Source organism: Lissotriton helveticus (assembly GCF_964261635.1).
Source record: "Lissotriton helveticus chromosome 1_1 unlocalized genomic scaffold, aLisHel1.1 SUPER_1_unloc_18, whole genome shotgun sequence".
Lineage (NCBI taxonomy): Eukaryota > Metazoa > Chordata > Amphibia > Caudata > Salamandridae > Lissotriton > Lissotriton helveticus.
The window spans coordinates 2,620,989-2,641,517 of NW_027611657.1; the positions used below are offsets into that span (position 1 = coordinate 2,620,989).

The 20,529-nt window shown below is 47.1% G+C and overlaps 1 protein-coding gene across 1 annotated transcript in view; it reads left to right on the forward strand.

Moving 5' to 3' along the window:
• Positions 1 to 19,334: 19,334 nt before the first annotated feature.
• The window catches only part of LOC144805669 (uncharacterized), a 385,551-nt gene continuing 384,356 nt past the window's right edge, over positions 19,335 to 20,529 (forward strand). Inside the window, 1 exon segment of the mRNA XM_078672181.1 lies at positions 19,335 to 20,528. Coding sequence (XP_078528307.1) covers positions 19,335 to 20,528 — 1,194 coding nt within the window.

The following is a 20,529-nucleotide window of genomic DNA, read 5'->3' on the forward strand; positions in this document are numbered from 1 at the left end:
GACTCCGATGACGACGAGGGGCGAACCGTGAGTACACAGCCCCATATAGACACTACACCGATATCAGAGACTCAGGTTGAGGCAACGCCAGCAGGCCTTAGCCAAGATCAACATTCTGGTTCTATAGCCCCGCCATACCGCCCGGCTAAGAACATACAAACAGAGCCTTCTGAGACACGACACAGGACAACGGTTCCATCGAAACCGAAAATCGTCGACAATACCGTCTTCGGACCGAATGTTGTCGAACTGAAGGTGATTAAGCCGAAGGGCGCCGACCCGAAGGCCACAATTCCAATACAACCTTCGAAGCCAAAGACCGTCGAGTCGACATCGAAGACAAAAGCCGTCGAGTCAACCTCGAAGCCAAAAGCCGTCGAGTCAACCTCAAAGCCAAAGCACGTCGAATCGACCCCCAAACAAAAGCACGTCGACTCGACCGCCAAAACAAAGCACGTCGAATCGAGCAAAGCTGGCTCAACTATCGACCAAGGGAAAAAAACGGTCGACGACAGCAAAAGGCCGACGCCCAAGACAAACGTCAAACCGAAAGTGAAACCTAAGGTGGACCAAAGCAAATTGGTTGAGCCAAAGCCCATCGATCCAAAGAGGGGCATCGAGCCAAAGCCGCAGGCTCCGAAGACACCTATACCACCTAAACACGCTGCTGAACCGACGAAACCGCTCGGTCCGAAGAAGGTGGGGAAGCCTGTAAAAGACGTCCAACCGACAAAACCTGTCAAAAAACCTCAAAAACCGATCCAACCACCAAAAGCGGTCGAACTCATTAAAGGCATCGAACCGAAAAAGGTCAAACCAAAACCTACGGCACCAAGGCCAAAAACTGTGGAAGAAGAGATTATTCATCCAGACCCCTCCACAGAAGACCAGTCAAAACTATATATTGACCCAAAAACTGGGAAAGTGACTGCTTACACAAAAAAGAAAAGACCTCTGCCTACTGAAGACTTTTCTAGAATTCCACTCAAGAAAAAGAGAGACTGTGCTACCTCTCCTATACTTTTTGAACCTATCTCTCCAGCTATGCCTACTACTCCATATGCCCCAAGCTCACCTGCACTCTCTGACTACAACCCAGATGAAGATCAGGATGCAGATGTGGGGTTTGGTTATCCACAAAACCCATATGGAGACCCAACTCACCGCCATGGGGTGGGGGAGGTGAACCAGACACTGAGGGGACTCTGCCCATTACAGACCCTACAGTATACCCAACTAAGCCATCACCCTCAGAAGATACAGTGGCTTTTAACTCTCTAATAGATAGAGCAGCAAGCTACCATAATGTAGATATGCATTCTGATGCCATTGAAGAAGACTTTCTATTTGATACATTAACAACATCGGAAAGAAATGTCAAAACACTCCCCATGTTGAAGGGCGTCTTAAAGCACGCAAATTACATTTTTAAGGACACTGCTAGGGCACATGTCATAAACCCTCGAATTGAAAAGAAATATAGGGCTGCACCTATAGACCATACATACATCAAGGGACAACTACCTCAAGACTCTTTAGTGGTATCAAACGCACGAAAACGTGCAAATTCACAGACTACTGGAGAGGCTCCTCCTTCTGATGAGGAGTCAAAGATTTTAGAGGCATCAGGCAAGAGAGTAGCAGCTCAGGCAGCAAACTCATGGAGAATAGCCAATACACAGGCCTTGCTGGCCAGATATGACAGGGCCCACTATGATAGTTTAGAGGAACTTCTCCAACACTTACCTGAGCCTTACAAGAATCAGGCAGATGAACTTATACAGAAGGGAAAGCTCATCACAAATGCCTCAATTAAATGTGCTCTAGACGCGGCAGACACAGCTGCCAGATCTATCAACACAAGTGTACTGCTTAGGCGGCACGCATGGCTTCGCATATCAGGCTTTAAGAATGAAGTCCAATCCACTATTCTTAATCAGCCCATAAACCCAAATTTTTTGTTTGGTCCAGCGGTTGACTCAATTCTGGACAAAATGAAAAAGGACGCTGAAATGGCAAAGTCCATGGGAGCCCTTCAGTCCCAACAACACAGAGGCTCCTTTCGTCGCTCCAATTACAGAGGAGGAGCGCAAAGTAATGCATCACAGCAATCCTCCACCTACAAAAGTAACACGCAATCCACATACAAGAAGAACTCAAACAGGGGTGGATACAGAGGAAATAACACCAAGGGAAGAGGTCGTGGAGGCAATGCAAATAGATCCTCCACTAACACCAAACAGTGACTTCTTGGCACTACCCCCAGACCATATAACACCGGTCGGGGGAAGACTACAACAATTTCTGCCAGTCTGGTTAAATATCACTACAGACAAGTGGGTCAGGCAAATTATCCAACATGGCTATCACCTCAACACCACCCAACATACCACCCGTGCACCGTCCAATGTCACAGGAACATATAATGCTACTACAGCAAGAGGTCATCTCAGGAGACAACACATCCATGTGTACCCATATCTGGACGATTGGCTAATACACGCGCCATCAGCCCAGCAATGTGACAACCACATGTCAAAGACCATCCATCTCCTGCACAGTCTAAGCTTCTCGCTAAACTACCCAAAGTCGCACCTGCAACCCTCCCACGTCCAACAGTACCTGGGAGCAACAATAAATACACTAGCAGAAAAAGCATATCCCAACGCAGCACGGAGCAACGGAATGCAAACGTTGATCCAAAGGTTCAGACCTCAACACTCATTAACAGCTCGAGTGCTTATGCAACTAATAATCATGATGGCCTCGTGCATATTCATAGTCCCTCATGCCAGACTACACATGCGTCCGCTCCAGGAGTGCCTAGTAAGGCAGTGGAACCAGGCTCAGGGGCGATTATAGGACCTAGTGTTGGCGACCAGTCGGGCATACAACTCTCTGCATTGGTGGAATCCACAAAACATTTGCAAAAGACGACTGTTCCAAGAGCCTGTCCCACAAATAGTGTTAACCGTGGACGCATCCCTGCTAGGATGGGGAGCCCATGTCCTAAATTACACAGTACAGGGACTCTGGACTGTACAACATAAGAGGATGCACATCATCTTCTGGAGTTGATGGCGATCTTTCTAGCCCTAAAAGCGTTCAAGACACACTTATGCAACAAAGCTCTTTTTAAAAAAAAAAAAACATTTTTATTGTTTTGTCCACATAGCAAAATACAGAACTAGCATGTCATCATCAAGCAGTGTCCCCGTTCTCCCAACCCCACATCCCCTCCATTGTCGTCAGCTTGCAATGTCCCAGCAACATAATACGAATGTTCTCTTCATAGCAGGTTGCCTCATCGTACCACCCTCTCTCCTAACTAAATTGAGAATGTCCTCCCTCAGCTAGCCAACGTGGATAAGCTCCTGTCCCCTCAGAGACCTCCGTCTAGACCATGATAGCGTCTCCATTTACTCCACACTTTATGGAATTTTTTCGGGCATCCTCTCGCTTTGTATGTGACCCTTTCAGCTGCCATGTACATGTCGAGACTCCTCCGCCACTCCTCCAGCTGGGGTGTATCAGGCGCCCCCCATTTCCTAGCTCAGTCCCTTTTGGCCACAACTAGGGCAAGTACTAGAAAAATTAGCAGTGGACGGGCCAAGTCTACATCATTAGTCACTCCCAAAAGGATGAGCTTCGGGTCTATTGGAATGTCTATCTCTAGCACCTCACTCAATTCTGCAGTGATCTCCTCCCAGTACACCTGAATCTTTGGGCAGGACCATATTATATGTAGAAAACCCCCGTCATCATGTCCGCAACGGAGCCAGCTAGGATCAGTTATTCTCCCCATTTTACAGAGCCGTATCCTGTCATAGTACACCCTGTGTAGGACCTTGAACTGGATCAGGCGCAAGCGGGACTTGATGGCCACTTGATGGCCACTTCCCTATGGTGCATCAAAACCGCTCCCCAGTCGACATCATCCATCTCCCCTACGTCATGTTCCCACGTGGCTCGAAGACCCTCCAATCTATCTGGTTTATTGTTCATGATCGTCTTGTAAGTCAGGGACACAGCTTTGTCAGGAATCTTTTCCTGTAATAAGAGGCCCTCCAGCGGCGCATATTCTGGGAGCGGCTCTCGTAATGTGACTTCCTCCCTCCAACCATGTCGTAATTGTATGTCCTTAAAAAACTGGAAGCGGTGTAGCCCAAAATCAGCCTGCAAGGAGGCAAAGGGTTTCAAGGCTCCATCTTTGGCTACATCCCCCAGAGTGGAAATGCCGATAGCGTCCCATCCCTTGAAACCCCTAAGCTTGCCAGGTTCTTTGAGCCAGGCGCATTCCCATAAGAGGGTCTGCCTCGTAGGCCTATGTGTCCACCCAGTAATATTCGAGACTCTGTTCCATGCCCTCAGCGTGATCTTCGTATGCCGGTAGTAGTCTGGTCTGACCCTTCCCCCTATATATGTAGTATAGGCATGAATGTGCACCCATGGTGTACCTTTCCAAAGCATATGTGGGGTGTGTGGCAGGCGCGTGTATCCAATCATTAATGGGGGTGAGGTGTTCTGCCCAGTAGTAAGCCTCAAGGTCAGGAAGGGAGGTCCCGCCATCATACTGGTGCCGCTGCAATGTTGCCAATGCCACTCTAGGGTGCTTTCCCAACCAGAGGTAGGACCGGAGCTCTGCCTGGATATACCGAAAGGTCTTAGGTGGGACTAGGGAGTATTCATTCTGGAAGGCATAGAGGAATTTTGGGAGTGAGATCATTTTGAACATAGCTGCCCGCCCAAGTATCGTCAGGGGGAGCGTTTGCCACCTATTGGCGTCAAGCTTAAAGTCACGTATGACACGGTTAACGTTACTGTCGTAAGAGAGGGCACTGTCTTTTGTGAGCAATATCCCTAGGTACTGGAATCCGTCGTCAGTCGTCTGTAGTCTCTGTGGTAGCTGGAGCCAGTCCGTCCGACCTGGGGGGTCATAGAGCGTCGATTTGTGCCAGTTGGTCTGATATCCTGACTTAGCGCCATACCTTGCCAGCTAATCAAACAGCGCCGGTAGTGTGGTCTGTGGTTGCGTGACGTACAGCAGCACATCATCCGCATACATGGATAACTTCTCGCCCTGTGCATCTGCCGGTCCCACCCGGAACCTCGTAATCCTCTCATTTTGACTTACAGCAAGCCAGCACCTCGATAATCAAGGCAAAGAGCAGGGGCGATAGGGGACACCCCTGATGGGTTCCCCGCTGGATGGGAAAAGCCCTCGACATCATTCCGTTAACTCTTACTCAGGCACCAGGGTCTACATAGAGTATTCCAATTTTGCGCCTATATTTGGGTCCGAAGCCCATACGTTCCAGCACTCCCTCCGAAAAAGGCCAATGGACAGCATCAAATGCCTTTTCTGTGTCTAATGACAAGAACCAATGTGGCTCTGTTCTGCCTTCCACCTCCCGGAGCCAGTTGTGTGTTCTTCGGAGGTTGTACCTAGTCGCCCTTTCCGGGATAAACCCCATCTGGTCTTGATGGATTAATCCCGGGATGACCTTTCTCATACGAAGAACCAGTATCGTGGCATATACCTTCGCTTCCACGTTCAACAATGAGATGGGGCGATAAGATGCGCAGTCCGCCGCCGGTTTCCCTGGTTTATGAATTGGGACGATCGTGGCCTGCCTGAGGTCCAGCGGGAACCGTCCTTCCTCCTCCGCATCTTGGAAGAGGCCCTGTAGGTGTCGGGTCAGGAGGTCAGCCATCTTCTTGAAAAACTCTGCCGGGAATCCATTGGGGCCCGGGGCTTTCCCCACTCGAAGTTTCGTTAGCGCCACCCTGACTTCTTCCTCGGTGATATCGGATTCAAGGCCTATCCGGTCAGTGTCTTCGAGAGTTGGAAGGGTGATGTCTGACATGTATTGCAATGCGTCCAGTTTGGATTCCAAATCATGGGCCTTATATTGGGTTTCGTAGTAGTCAGCAAATGCGTCAGCTATCCCGGCATCAGTAGATATCCAATCGGCGTGACCCATACGTAACCTGTCCACCCAGCGTTCCTGCTAAGCCATGCCAAAAGTTTGCCAGTTTTATCTCCCATGTCGTAAATGCGATGGAGAGTGGCTAGTGCCTGCGTCTTAGCCTCCCTCGTCACCAGCTGTCTGTACTGGACCTGTGTATCCGTAAGGCGTCGCTGGGTCCTCGTGTCCTTCTTGAGTACGTTTTTGGTCTCTAGTTGCAATATTAAGGCTTCCAAGGTCTGGATCTCTGACTGTCTCTGTTTCCTAGCCTCTGCCAGTCTACATTGAGCCCTATCCCTAAGCACTACTTTAAGCACCTCCCATAGCACCACCCGGGAGTCCACGGTCCCTCCGTTTTCTGCTAGGTATAGCTTCACGTCAGCTCTCAGCCCCTTTATAATGTCCGGGTCCTGCAAGTCCCAAGCGGAGAATCTAAGAATCCTTCTTTCGCCTACCAATTTGTACCGCCAGGGGTGAGTGGTCAGATATCCCTCGGGCACAATACTCTGCTGAGTCTGTTACCTGCAGCGCCTGTCTCGCCATAAAGATGTTGTCCAGGTGGGAGTAGACTTTGTGCACCCCCGAGAAGAAGGAGTGTTTGGATACCTAAGAAGGAGTATGCCTGCATGTCTGGGTTTAGCCATCGCCACACATCTAGTAGGCCCAGCCTATAAATCCAGATTTTTTGTTTGGTCCAGCATTTGACTTAATTCTGGACAAAATGAAAAAGGACACAGAGACTGCAAAGTCCATGGGAGCTCTTCAGTCCCAACAACACAGAGGCTCCTTTCGTCGCTCCAACTATAGAGGAGGAGCGCGAGGTAACACATCGCAGCAATCCTCCACATACAAAAGTAATACGCAATCCACATACAATAAAAACACAAACAGGGGTGGATACAGAGGAAATAATAACAAGGGCAGAGGTCGTGGAGGCAATGCCAATAGATCCTCCACTAACACCAAACAGTGACTTCTTGGCACTACCCCCACACCATATAACACCGGTCGGGGGAAGACTACAACAGTTCCTGCCAGTCTGGTTAAACATCACTACAGACAAGTGGGTCAGGCAAATTATCCAACATGGCTATTGCCTAGAACTCACATCAACACCACCCAACATACCAGCCGTACACCGTCCAATGTCAAAGGAACATATAACATTACTGCAGCAAGAGGTCATCAGTATGCTGCAAAAGGGGGCCATAGAACCAGTCCCACTCGAACATCAAGGAACAGGAGTATACTCACTATACTTCCTCATTCCAAAAAAGGACGGTTCTCCCAGACGAATATTTGTCCTCAGGCCCCTCAACCTGTACATTTTATCAGAGCATTTTCACATGCTCACTCTGCAACAAGTCTTACCACTGCTGCGCCAGGGAGACTTCCTAGCAACTCTAGACCTCAAAGACGCATACTTTCATATACCAATACACCCTGCTCACAGAAAGTATCTGAGGTTTACTATTCAAGGACAGCACTACCAGTTCAAAGTCCTACCATTCGGAGTAACAACAGCTCCACGGGTGTTCACCAAATGCCTAGCAACCGTGGCGGCACATCTCAGGAGACAACACATTCATGTGCACCCATATCTGGACGATTGGCTAATACACGCGCCATCGGCCCAGCAATGTGCCAGCCACATGTCAAAGACCATTCATCTCCTGCACAGTCTAGGCTTCTCGCTAAACTACCCCAAGTCACACCTACAACCCTCCCACGTCCTACAGTACCTGGGAGCAACAATAGATACACTAGCAGCAAAGGCATACCCAAATGCAGCACGGATCAACGGAATGCAAATGTAAATCCAAAGGTTCAAACCACAACATTCATTGCCAGCTCGAGTGTTTATGCAACTAATAGGCATGATGGCCTCATGCATATTCATAGTCCCTCATGCCAGCCTACACATACGTCCGCTACAGGAGTGCCTAGCACGGCAGTGGAACCAGTCTCAGGGACAATTAAAAGACCTAGTGTTGGTGACCAGTCGGGCATAGAGCTCTCTGCATTGGTGGAATCCACAAAACCTTTGCAAAGGACGACTGTTCCAGGAGCCTATCCCACAAATCGTAATGACGGCGGATGCATCCCTGCTAGGATGGGGAGCCCATGTCCTGCATTACACAGTCCGGGGTCTATGGACAATACAACAAAAGACGATGCACATCAATCTAATAGAGCTGATGGCGGTCTTTCTAGCACTAAAAGCCTTCAAAAAACACTTATGCAACAAGACTGTGTTGATCCGGACGGACAACATGACCGCTATGTATTACATTCAGAAACAGGGAGGAACACATTCCCCACAGCTATCGCTTCTAGCTCAAAGTGTGTGGAAATGGGCCATTCAAAGGAACATGTTCCTCATGGCGGAACACCTCCCAGGCAAAGACAATCAAATAGCCGACATGCTCAGCAGGCACAGTTAACAGATGCACGAATGGGAGATTCACCCCAATGTGCTCCAACCATTCTTCTGGAAGTGGGGACACCCGGAGATAGATCTATTTGCCACAAGCGAAAACGCAAAATGCCAGTCCTTTGCCGCCAGGTTCCCACATCCGCAGTCGCAGGGCAATGCGATATGGATGAACTGGTCAGGCAGATTTGCGTACGCTTTTCCCCCAGCTCCACTAATACCGCTAGTGGCACGCAAAATGCGCCAAAATTCGCTGACGCTAATCCTAGTTGCTCCCACATGGGCAAGGCAACCATGGTACACAACGTTCCTAGAACTGTCAGTGGTGCCTCATCAAAGACTGCGACTCACACCCAGTCTTCTAACTCAGAGCCATGGAGAAATCCAACACCCAGATCCTCAACAGATGAACCTGGCGATCTGGCTCCTGAAATCCTAGAGTTTGGATACCTAAACTTGCCTCCAGACTGTATGAATATTATCAAAGAGGCAAGAAAACCCACTACAAGGGCATGTTATGCAGCAAAATGGAAACGCTTCGTCATTTACTGCAGAAACAATGACATAAACCCATTAGATGCTTCTACACAAAACATCATTTACTATCTCTTGCACCTACAATGCTGCAATTTAGCCTACTTCTCCATCAGGATACATTTAGCGGCGCTAGCAGCTTATCTCCAAAACAGGCAACACCTTTCACTGTTTAGAGTGCCAGCAATTAAAGCATTTATGGAAGGACTTAAACGAGTAATTCCTACAACGCACCCACCTTCACCAGTCTGGAATCTAAACATCGTTTTAACCATACTTATGGGACCACCTTTTGACCCACTGCACTCATGCGAAATACAGTTTCTTACTTGAAAGGTGGCTTTCCTTATTGCCATTACTTCACTTAGAAGAGTTAGTGAGCTGCAAGCCCTAATTATTCAAGAACCATACATTCAAGTACATGCAAATAGAGTAGTTCTCAAAACAAACCCTAAATTCATGCCAAAAGTGGTATCCCATTTTCATATAAATCAGACAATAGAACGGCCAGTGTTCTTTCAAAATCCACAAACAGTAGCAGAAAGGGCCTTGCATACGCTAGATGTCAAGAGAGCTCTGCTATACTAGATAGAACTAAGGCATTTCTAAAAACAAAACAGTTGTTTGTTGCTTTCTCACCGCAACACAAGGGTAACCCTATTTCAAAAACAGGTATAGCCAGATGGATCGTTAAGTGCATTCAGATATGTTATTTAAAAGTAAAACGCACATTAACAGTTCACCCTAGGGCGCATTCTAGACGCAAACTAGGGGCATCCATGGCTTTCCTAGGAAATATTCCTTACACGAAATTTGTAGAGCAGCCACATGGTCAACCATACATACATTTAGCAAACACTATTGTGTAGATGTACATTCCAAACTGCAAGCTACTGTAGGACAGGCTGTTCTCAAGACTCTTTTTCAGACTGCTGCAGCTGGCACAGGCAACCACCACTAGGGGAGATACTGCTATACATTCTATGCACAGATATGAATTCAGCAGCCCACATGCCTCGAACGGAATATGCTACTTACCAGTATGCATCTGTTCTTGGCATGTAGGGCTGCTGACATTCATATCGCCCACCCGCCTCCTTGGTCCCTGTCGCAGCTGTAGCATTCACTCTTTGCATGGACATCTCTTACTGTACTATACTCCATCTCTGCCACAATGGCGAAAAACAATCTGGGGATGGAGAGGATGCCCATGCGCTCTGTAGTCCAAGGGAGGAGCCACCTATCTCGTGATACTTCGAAGACTCTTCCAGGACAACAATGTGCAATCATCCGGACCCAACACTAGTCGGCGATCTATGCACAGATATGAATGTCAGCAGCCCTACATGCCAAGAACAGATGCATACTGGTAAGTAACATATTCCCTCTCCTTCATGCAAACACAGCAGCTGGGCTTAAAAAAATCAACGTTGATCGCCAACAGTGAATTGCCCACCTCGTTAAGGGTTTTGCAAAGGTTTTTTTAAAATCATTTGCTAGATGTATTGAGCATATTTATAAGGGCCTTCCCACCAATATTTTCATGTAAGAAGGGTGCCGCTCGCAGGCGGAGACTTTGGGCACTTTCAGTTCTTGTAACCTACCTGGGATTTCACGGACTTCAACGGAGAAGGGGGACTGCTGCCGAATTGGGGCTCGGATTTAGCTTGCTGCCACTTAATTAGACGCGGGACTGCGAGGACCAGCTTGCTCAGCGGCTCGTCACCTGCTGCAGCTGGAGCCTCTTCAAGCTCCTCCCTTCTGGTGCATATAACGCCTCGCGGCCCCCGCTTCGCGGGAGCCGCTCGCAGGCGGAGACTTTGGGCAATTTCAGTTCTTGTAACCTACCTGGGATTTCACGGACTTCAACGGAGAAGGGGGACTGCTGCCGAATTGGGGTTCGGATTTAGCTTGCTGCCACTTAATCCGACGCGGGACTGCGAGGACCAGCTTGCTCAGCGGCTCGTCACCTGCTGCAGCTGGGGCCTCTTCCCGCTTCCTCCCCTGCCTATATAGACATACCCATTCCGCAGGACGCACACGGGCGGTCGCCGGGCGAAGCCCGGGCCAAGGGCAAACCCGTTGTAGCCCGTTTGAACCCGGTGGAGACCGGATCGGGCCACCCCTCTTTGCCCTTCCCCGGAACCACTGCAGCCAGATACCTGTAAGTACCTTTTGTGGAGGGAACGTTTTCCTATTTAAACTGAAGCACACACTTGTAACATGGCTGTACGGGAGTCCAGAAGCAAAGGACTTAACAATAAACTTACAGGAACACTGGATGATTTTATAATAAGAACTAATCTAGCAATCGACCAGGGTATTAAGCAATGGTGTCGCAGGGTGTCGCAGGATCTTGCTATGGCCAAAAGATCCTCCTTGGGGCACCTTGCGAACGCTCGAACACCAGAGGTCCCCAGGGATCAAAATATGGATAATGCACACATGGTCATTGATCAAACCATTGCCCAAACTGATTCACCTAGACAGGATCCGGCCCAAACTCCCCCACATACCCAAACGATCCAACAGGACTTTTCAGTGCGATTGGACACATCCACCCTGGGAAAAACCCCGGAGAGACCAATTACCCGCCAGTATCATGGTAACCGCACGGGTGCAATTCCTAAGAAAAAGCAGCCCATTGCAAAAAAGACTGGAGCTAGATCAGTTAAAAGCCACAGAAAACACGTAACTCCATCAAGCCCAAAGGACGCTGAGACGCAAAGTTTAACTGTAGTACTCGACTCACCTATGCAGTTGGGAAATTTAGATGGTAATACTGTCAGGCATAGGCCCTTCCAGGGAAGAACTATCGACATGGGAGGACTGCCTATGCACGTAAATTACTGCACATTTGAGTGCCATACTAAGTCCACTGGAAGAGAGACTTGCCAGTATTGAAAGCCAACTATTTAACTTTGAACAAGTAACAGTGGCCACCCTAAATAGTTTGGTTAACAATGCATTAGTTCAGGCCAACAGGAATGTGTCAATTGAAGTGGGAGGTGTTGCGACGCACGAAAATCTTGCCTCTTCTGTGACAAAACAGGTTGTCGTTAATCCCACTGAACCCACGGGGGGAGCAAATACATTTCCAAATATATTGGGTGGGGGGTTTAGGGCTGACAAGCACACCGTGTCCAGTAGTGTAGGAGGAGTACAGATTGACACTACTTCTTATGATTGGCGTGCCACTTTGGATGCAGGTATAAGTAGGAGAACTCGAAATGAACCCCAAGTGGACTTGCCACCTGAAGTCAGTCCCTATTTAATTATTCTCACAGGGGTGCCAGAAATTAGAACGTCGAATGTTGAATCATATTCAACCTTAAAAAATAAAGTTATTCATTGGCTTAATGCGTATAGACCCCTCCCTCAACTTATGAGTACTGAAATATCTATGGCCCGAAGGGTGGGTTGGGTAGGGTGTACTCCCAAAACTCTATCTGGCGATTGTAAATTGGTCAACTTCAGAGACCCACATATTATAGACTATATATGTAATTGGAAATCAGCTAGTGTAGGCACAAAGATAGAAGTCAGACCTCTCTCCTATGTTTATCCCAGTAAACAACTGAGAAACCCAGATGAGGGTTGGTCCCTTGTATCTCATCGTCGAGCGGCGAGGGGAAGGAAGAACTGGATTGGCCACCAACCACTTGTCCAGAATCAGATTTCATGCTATAATAGGTTTAGTGGCCTGGACCAGGTCGACTGACTCACTAGGGTCAACCAGGATATACAGGATGGGACCCAGACTAACTGTGTGGTTGTTGAGGATGGCCAGATTCTGGTGGAGAGAGACCAGGTATGTGAGTTGCCAGGAGCCCAGAATCCCCCAATAGGGACCCCCAGGAGTGGTAACATGCATGTTTTGGATAGGGCGGTCGATGGTTACTCACCAATATTGTCCCCACCCACCATCGGAGTTGATAATTTAATGGGGAGAGTTAATATCACAATGGATCGCACACGGTCCAGCATAGGGAACTCAAAGTGTATGTCAATTCTATCATGGAATGTGGCAGGCTTACCAAACAAATTGGCCTGCCCAAAGTGGGGCACCTTTGTGGACGGCAGCGATATATGTGTATTCCAAGAAACCTGGGCTAGGGTGGACCAATACAGAGTGGGTTTTGCAGCATATAATATTCCCGCACGGTGGGGAGGCAAGGGACGCCCATCTGGGGCCTCACCATTTGGGTTGGCCTACACTTGGGCTGCCACATCCGAAGTCCTGGTCCCCTCTGGCCATTCAGATCACGACTCTAACTCTGAATAAGTCTATCAGGGCTTGCAACGGTCGCATGCCATCTGACAATCCGTCCAAGTGTACCTTTAACAAAAGGGGCCATGAGTCAAGACTGGACTACATTATGGTGGAGGCATGTTTATGGCCGAAGGTCGTTGACTTCGAGGTATTGTTTAGGGTGGACAGTGATAACAATGCACTGAGCCTGAGGATAGAGTGCCCACGGCCCAAGGCAAATGGAAAGGAAACAGGCCTGGACGTGGTAGAAGGGTTGGCCATAACCAACAACAGGCGCAGAGTTAAGTGGGATAGACTGGTCTTATCACGAGATGCACTACCTAAACTATATAGTGCAGTTGTACCTTTCTTCGAGAAGGTGGGCTCTTTAATTTCTCAGCTCGTGGTACCAGACTTTAACGATAACATGCAGTGCGTGCACTAGGATCTAGTAGCCTGCCTAACAGAATTTCTTAATCCCCCGGGCTCCAACAGGAGGCGTAGGGTGCCTGTTTCTACGTGGTACAATGCCTCTTGTAGGAAGGTAAAATCAGAGCTTATCGGGGCCCTTAAAGATGGGAGAGATAAAACAATTATTCGCTCCCTAAGATCACAATACAAAGAAATAATGAACCATGCAAGGAAGGAGTGGGATATGGACAAATGGTCTAATCTCTCCGCCTCATTAGATGCTAGAGATGCACGTAGATACTGGGATATAGTCAGTACAGGGTCAGGAGAGCCTAGATCTGCAATTGAACCCAATATAGAGGCGGGGGTCTAGGAGCTCCATTTTAAGTCCCTATACGCAGTAGTTGCATATCTAGAAAGTCCACTGGTACATACATCTAGACTGGGGGAAGCCGATGAGCATGAATTCTGAGTCGAAGAAGTCTTTACTGCCATAGGGAATTTGGCCATGGGTAAGGCCCCTGGCCTAGACAGGCTCCCCAGTGACTTATTCAGGGATCAACCGTTGATTTGGGCCCCTTACCTCTGTGCCCTTTTCAACGCAATTTTGGGAGGTATTGAGATACCAGGTACTTGGTTGGGAGCGGAGATTGTCCCAATCTTTAAGAAGGGCTCTCCTCTGCTCCCAACCAATTACAGGCCCATTAGCCTCATAGACGTGCCTCAAAAAATCAAATCTTCTCCTGACTAATTCTGGATCGTTTACAAGAGTGGATTGAGGAGCATGATATCCTCAGTCCCTATCAGGCCGGAATTAGGAAAAAAACATCTACTGTAGACCAGATTTTCCGCCTCATAATGCTATTATGGAAGACGGCCATACTGGAGGGTGGCAGCCTCTATATGGTCTTCGTGGACCTCCGGTCCGCGTTCGACCTAGTACCTAGGGGCAAACTGTGGGCGGTGCTCTTGGACATGGGAGTTCCAAACGCAATACTGGTGGTACTGATGAGGCTGCATACACAAAACTATGCACAGGTTAGATGTGGGAGGGATGGGGTGTTGTCGTCCCGGTTTCCAGTTTCCAGGGGGGTCAGGCAGGGGTGCGTCCTGGCACCAACCCTGTTCTGCCTTTATGTGAATGGTGTCATATCGCACTTGGATGCAGTTCCCAACAACGACGCACCCAGATTGGCAGGCAGGAGGGTGCCAGCGATAATGTTTGCCGATGACACCCTCCTGCTTTCCAAGTCCCCAATGGGGATCCAGCGTGTGCTGGATGGATTTATCGACTTTTGCCGTTGCCGTGGACTGGAAGTCAACGCCGATAAGACTAAATTTATGATTTTCAGTCCTCCGGCATTCACCCTCCCAACTCCGCTCCTGGGCATGGTTAGATTGGAGAGGGTACAGACTTTTCAATACCTGGGGGTGACGATCAATGAAAATCTTTCCTGGGGTCCCCAACAGGTGAAATCTCAACTCAAACTTTCCCAACTAGTGGGTGTCATCCTTAAAATGACAAATACGTCTACATTCAAGCCAGTGAGCCCCACCTTGGAGATCTACAAGGTTAAGGCGAGGGCATCGGCCCTTTATGGTGGGGAACTTTGGGGGCACTCCTGTAGACCGGGAATTGTTAATGTGGAGAATAAGTTTGAGGCAGTTACTTGCACTCCCTCAAAGCACTCTTCTCCTCCTACTGAGATTGGATTTAGGACTGAGTTTTATCCAGGATGAGCAAGCTCTGAAACCTTTAAGGTTTTGGCACAGGCTATGGATAACCCCAGAACTGTCGAATTACAGGCTTGAACTAAAGGATGTGCTGAGCCATGCTAGTGCAGTTAAAATCCCCTGGCTTGTATTCATGAAAAACGAACTAGGGAAAATGGGACTATCGGACCTCTGGTATGATCCAGAACGGGCATGCAGGGGGGTTTCAGGCAAAATGCTTGCGAAGTCCTTTATGGATCACAAACAGAATATATGGCTGCAAGACTCCAAAGCTGGCTCTTTGACAACAGCCTTTTTAACAATCAAACACTCTTATGCCTTGAGGAGTTTTTGAATATTATCTATCCAGTAGGAGCAAGGAAGCTTTACATCCAATGGAGGCATGGAACACTGCCACTAGGGGCATTTGTAGGCAAGTGGTCGACTTCCACGAGCAAATCCTGTCCTGGATGCGGCACGACCTAGGAGGATGAACTGCACATGCTCTTCTTCTGCCCCGCTTACAGAAAGGCCAGAAAGCATTGGCTGGTACCCCTATGTAAGAATATGGGATTTGATAAATGCTCTGTTGCAATGAGTGTTTAAGACTGACACATCACCACATATAGTGTTTGCACTCTCAAAGTTCCTTTTAGCAATGTGGTCCAAAAGATGTTCCCTCATTACAGCAGTACCCAGGGTTGAATCTACATAGTGATTGCATAATTCGCTTGATAATCTGCTTTTATGAAATGATAATTTTATGTTTTTTGCTCATGTACACTGTTTTTACTGTAATCTTTTATGACTGAAAAAATGTCGAAATAAAGATTCAATGAATAGTAAGAAGTTTGAGTCCTTTCTTTTAGCCGTGGAGCAAAAGCTGCTTGTTGTAGGGGACTACCGTCCCCACAACCAGTCCATGACACTACTGACTAGAGTAGTCAGTTTCCAGTAACATGTCCCTGAACACCTACTAGCTCTTCCTTCTATGTTTGTGTTCTGAGCCCCTCCTTCTCCCCCCGGACCCACCAAGGATGTTTGGTCTGTGTGTAAAGGCGCTTTCGTGTACTGGATTCATGTGAGGTGCCGAGCCCATTTCAGGTGTCTCCCTTGTAACTACGTAGCGTATAAAGTTGTGCGCTGTTCCATAACGTTAGTGACTATCTGCATTCTCTCCTCTCACTGCATGCCCCCGCTGCTTTTTAGAGTCTCTCCTCGTATTGAAATTCTTTGTAAAGCAGATGACCCTTGTAGGGAAGATTATAATCTCTCTGACACCCCTGGGTACGTAATATCCCATACCTGGGTAAAAAAAACAGACTCTGCATCATTTACTATATGGTAATACTTCCCTAAAATATTGCTCATTTTGCCCATGCTTCAGTCCATATAAAACTAGTCTTTGCCCTCCCACCCTCTTGTCCACACAGTACCCTGGATCCCGCCAGCTATTACATGCTCACCTGTCAAGAGAACTTGTAGACAGAATAGAAGTTTTCTTGCTGGTGGACACTAAACACTTTCTGTTAGTAACTTCACTGGGTGCAATCCTATTGGTGCCTCGCCTGTGTTATTGCATTGCTTGCATTAGATTCTCCACGTGCCTGGCCTGTGTTATTGCATTGTTTGTATTAGATTCTCCACGTGCCTGGCCTGTGTTATTGCATTGCTTGCATTAGATTCTACACGTGCCTGGCCTGTGTTATTGCATTGTTTGTATCAGATTCTCCTCGTGCCTGGCCTGTGTTATTGCATTGTTTGCATCAGATTCTCCACGAGCCTGGCGTGTGTTATTGCATTGTTTGCATCAACCCTAGTGCCTGGCCTGTGTTATTGAATTGTTTCCACCAACCCTAGTGCCTCGCCTGTGTTATTGCATTGTTTGCATCAACCCTAGTGCATGGCCTGTGTTATTGAATTGTTTCCACAAACCCTAGTGCCTCGCCTGTGTTATTGCATTGTTTGCATCAACCCTAGTGCCTGGCCTGTGTTATTGCATTGTGTGCATCAGATTCTCCTAGTGCCTGGCCTTTGTTATTGCATTGTCTGCATCAGATTGTCCTAGTGCCTTACCTGTGTTATTGCATTGTTTGCCTCAATCCTAGTGCCTGGCCTGTGTTGTTGCATTGTTTCATCAGACTATTCTAGTGCTCAGATTCTCTTAATGCCTTGCCTATGTTCATGCATTGTTGTCATCATATTCTCCTAGTGCCTGCTGTGTCATTGAATTGTTTACATCAGATTCCTTAGTGCCTGGCCTGTGTTATTGCATTGTTTGCATAAGATTCTCCTAGTGCCTGGCGTGTGTTATTGCATTGTTTGCATCAGTTTATTCTAGTGCTTGGCCCATTTATTGCATTATTTGCGTCAGATTCTCCAAGTCCCTGGCCTATGTTATTGCATTTTTGTTTTTTTAGCAGAGTTTTATATAGCGCAAACTTGACCCGAAGGTATCGGGTATCAGAGCGCTTTACACGAGTACCAGTTGCATTACATGAGGACACATTAATTTTTGTTAGGCACGGGGAGATTAAGTGATTTGCCCAGAATCACAGGATGTTGCGCATTCTTGCCGAGACGCGAACCTGGTTCCACAGAGTTGAGGTCGACCGCGCTAGCCCTTAGGCCAACTCCTTTCTCCATTGTATTGAATTGTTGCATTGCATTATTTGCATAAAATCCTTCTAGTGCATGACCTGTGTTATTGCTTTGTTTGCATCAGATTCTCCTCGTGCTTGGCCTGTGTTATTGCATTGTTTGCGCCAGATTGTCCTCGTGCCTAGCCTCTGACTGCAAGGAACACTGCACTCTTCCTGCAGTTTGAATCTACTTCCTATTTATGTAGCAACAGACAGCACAACATGTCTGCCAGAGATATTGCAAGGTCAGAAACAGTAAATAGGTAAGTAGGTATGATGGAAAACAAACTGTTGAGTAAGATTTTCAATGAAGAAGCTGCTTTGATAGACGGCAAAACATCCATGTGTAAATATCATCAGTAGGACAATGGTACATGGAATGATAATGGTAGATTTATTTACACTTCTGTGCAGTGCGTGTCACTTATTGTTCTTTTCTTCCACTCTCATTGGATGGTAGTAATTTTAAATATCTTTACATCCAACAGAAAACCATCCTTGAATGTATGAAATGACCATCTATAATGAAGCTAATGTCGTAAGTCTTCAATAATAGCAGAAATAATGAGCTACAGTATTCAGCAAAACATCAGCGCAGTCAGCGACAGAGGAACCTGCACACAAACTGACAGATCCCGGATGAAACATCAAGGGTAGTTCAGTGATTGTAAGAGGCTGAGCTGTGCACCTCCACGCCACGAGACGAAGAAATGACCTCTACAAAATTAAGGCAACACCAATAACAAACCGCCTCCAGTATAAACAAGAGTCCAACACCAGCTTTGATTGTGGGATCAGTATGATGTGATTACGGCAGAGCTCTGTTTTCTAATATAATGACAAGCCATCATTTAGTACTCTAGGTGATTTGTAAACGCTTTCTGGGTAACTCACAACAGCCAGAGAAAAGCACAACAGAGCGTAGCCAGACAACTGACGGGTAAAGGAAAGAGGAGTTCTTGTATCTACAATACAACAGACTGTCCAAATTTGCACCGGCCAAAAGGAAGATACATCTTTACCCGCAAGCGTGCATAGCCATAATCCAATATAAAGGCACAATCACCTACAAAGACACCTTCTACGTATTAGGAGTGTGGCAAATATTTGGTGGCTATTGCATTTTATTGTTAAAACAGAAATCAAATGTGTAAAATACTGCACACATATAAAGTGTGTGAGAAAAACACAAGTTCTTTATCAGCCATGTCGGCCCATCAGTAAATACAGTCAAGGGATATAGACAAATATATACCCGACCCACAGACACTAACCAAGAAAGAAGATTCACACACATGCAGCAAGAGCTTTAGTTTGTCATCACTACTCAAGCTTCATCAGCACACGAACACAGGACAAAAAGCTTTCAAGTGCAGTGAATGTGTGAAAAGAGCTTTAGGCGATTATCAGTGCTTCAAAGTCATCTACACACACACATGGGGGAAAAACTATTCAAGTGCACTGAATGTGCAAAGTACTTTAGTAACTTATCAGAACTACAAAGACACCAGCGAACACACACAGGGGAAAAGCCGTTCAAGTGCAGTGAATGTGTGAAGAGCTTTAGTCAGTTAGCAAGCCTACAAGGACATCAACGAACACACACAGGAGAAAAGCCATTTATATGCAGTGAATGTGGGAAGAGCTTTAGTGAGTTATCAAACCTTCAAAGACATCAGCGAGCACACACAGGGGAAAAGCCATTTAAATGCAGTGAATGTGGGAAGAGCTTTAGTCATTTATTAAGCCTACAAAGTCATCAGCGAACACACACAGGGGAAAAACCCTATCATTGTAGTGAATGTGACAGTAGTTTTCGTGACTCTTCAGCATTAAGGAATCATCAGCAAACTCACACAGGAGAAAAACGATTCAAGTGCAATGAATGTGGGAAGAGCTTTAGTCGATTATCAGACCTACAAAGACATCAGCGAACACACACGGGGGAAAAACCATTCAAGTGCAGTGAATGTGCAAAGTGCTTTAGTCGGTTATCAAACCTTCGAAGACATCAGCGAACACACACGGGGGAAAAGCCATTTAAATGCAGTGAATGTGTGAAGAGCTATAGTCAATTATCATACCTACAAAGTCATCAGCGAACACACACAGGGGAAAAACCCTATCATTGTAGTGAATGTGACAGTAGTTTTCGTGACTCTTCAGCATTAAGGAATCATCAGCAAACTCACACAGGAGAAAAACGATTCAAGTGCAGTGAATGTGGGAAGAGCTTTAGTCGATTATCAGTGCTTCAAAGCCATCAGCGAACACACACGGGGGAAAAACCATTCAAGTGCACTGAATGTGCAAAGTGCTTTAGTGAGTTATCAAAGCTTCAAAGCCATCAGCGAACACACACGGGGGAAAAACCATTCAAGTGCACTGAATGTGCAAAGTGCTTTAGTGAGTTATCAAACCTTCGAAGACATCAGCGAACACACACGGGGGAAAAGCCATTTAAATGCAGTGAATGTTTAAAGAGCTTTAGTCGATTATCAGTGCTTCAAAGCCATCAGCGAACACACACGGGGGAAAAACCCTATCACTGTAGTGAATGTGACAGTAGTTTTG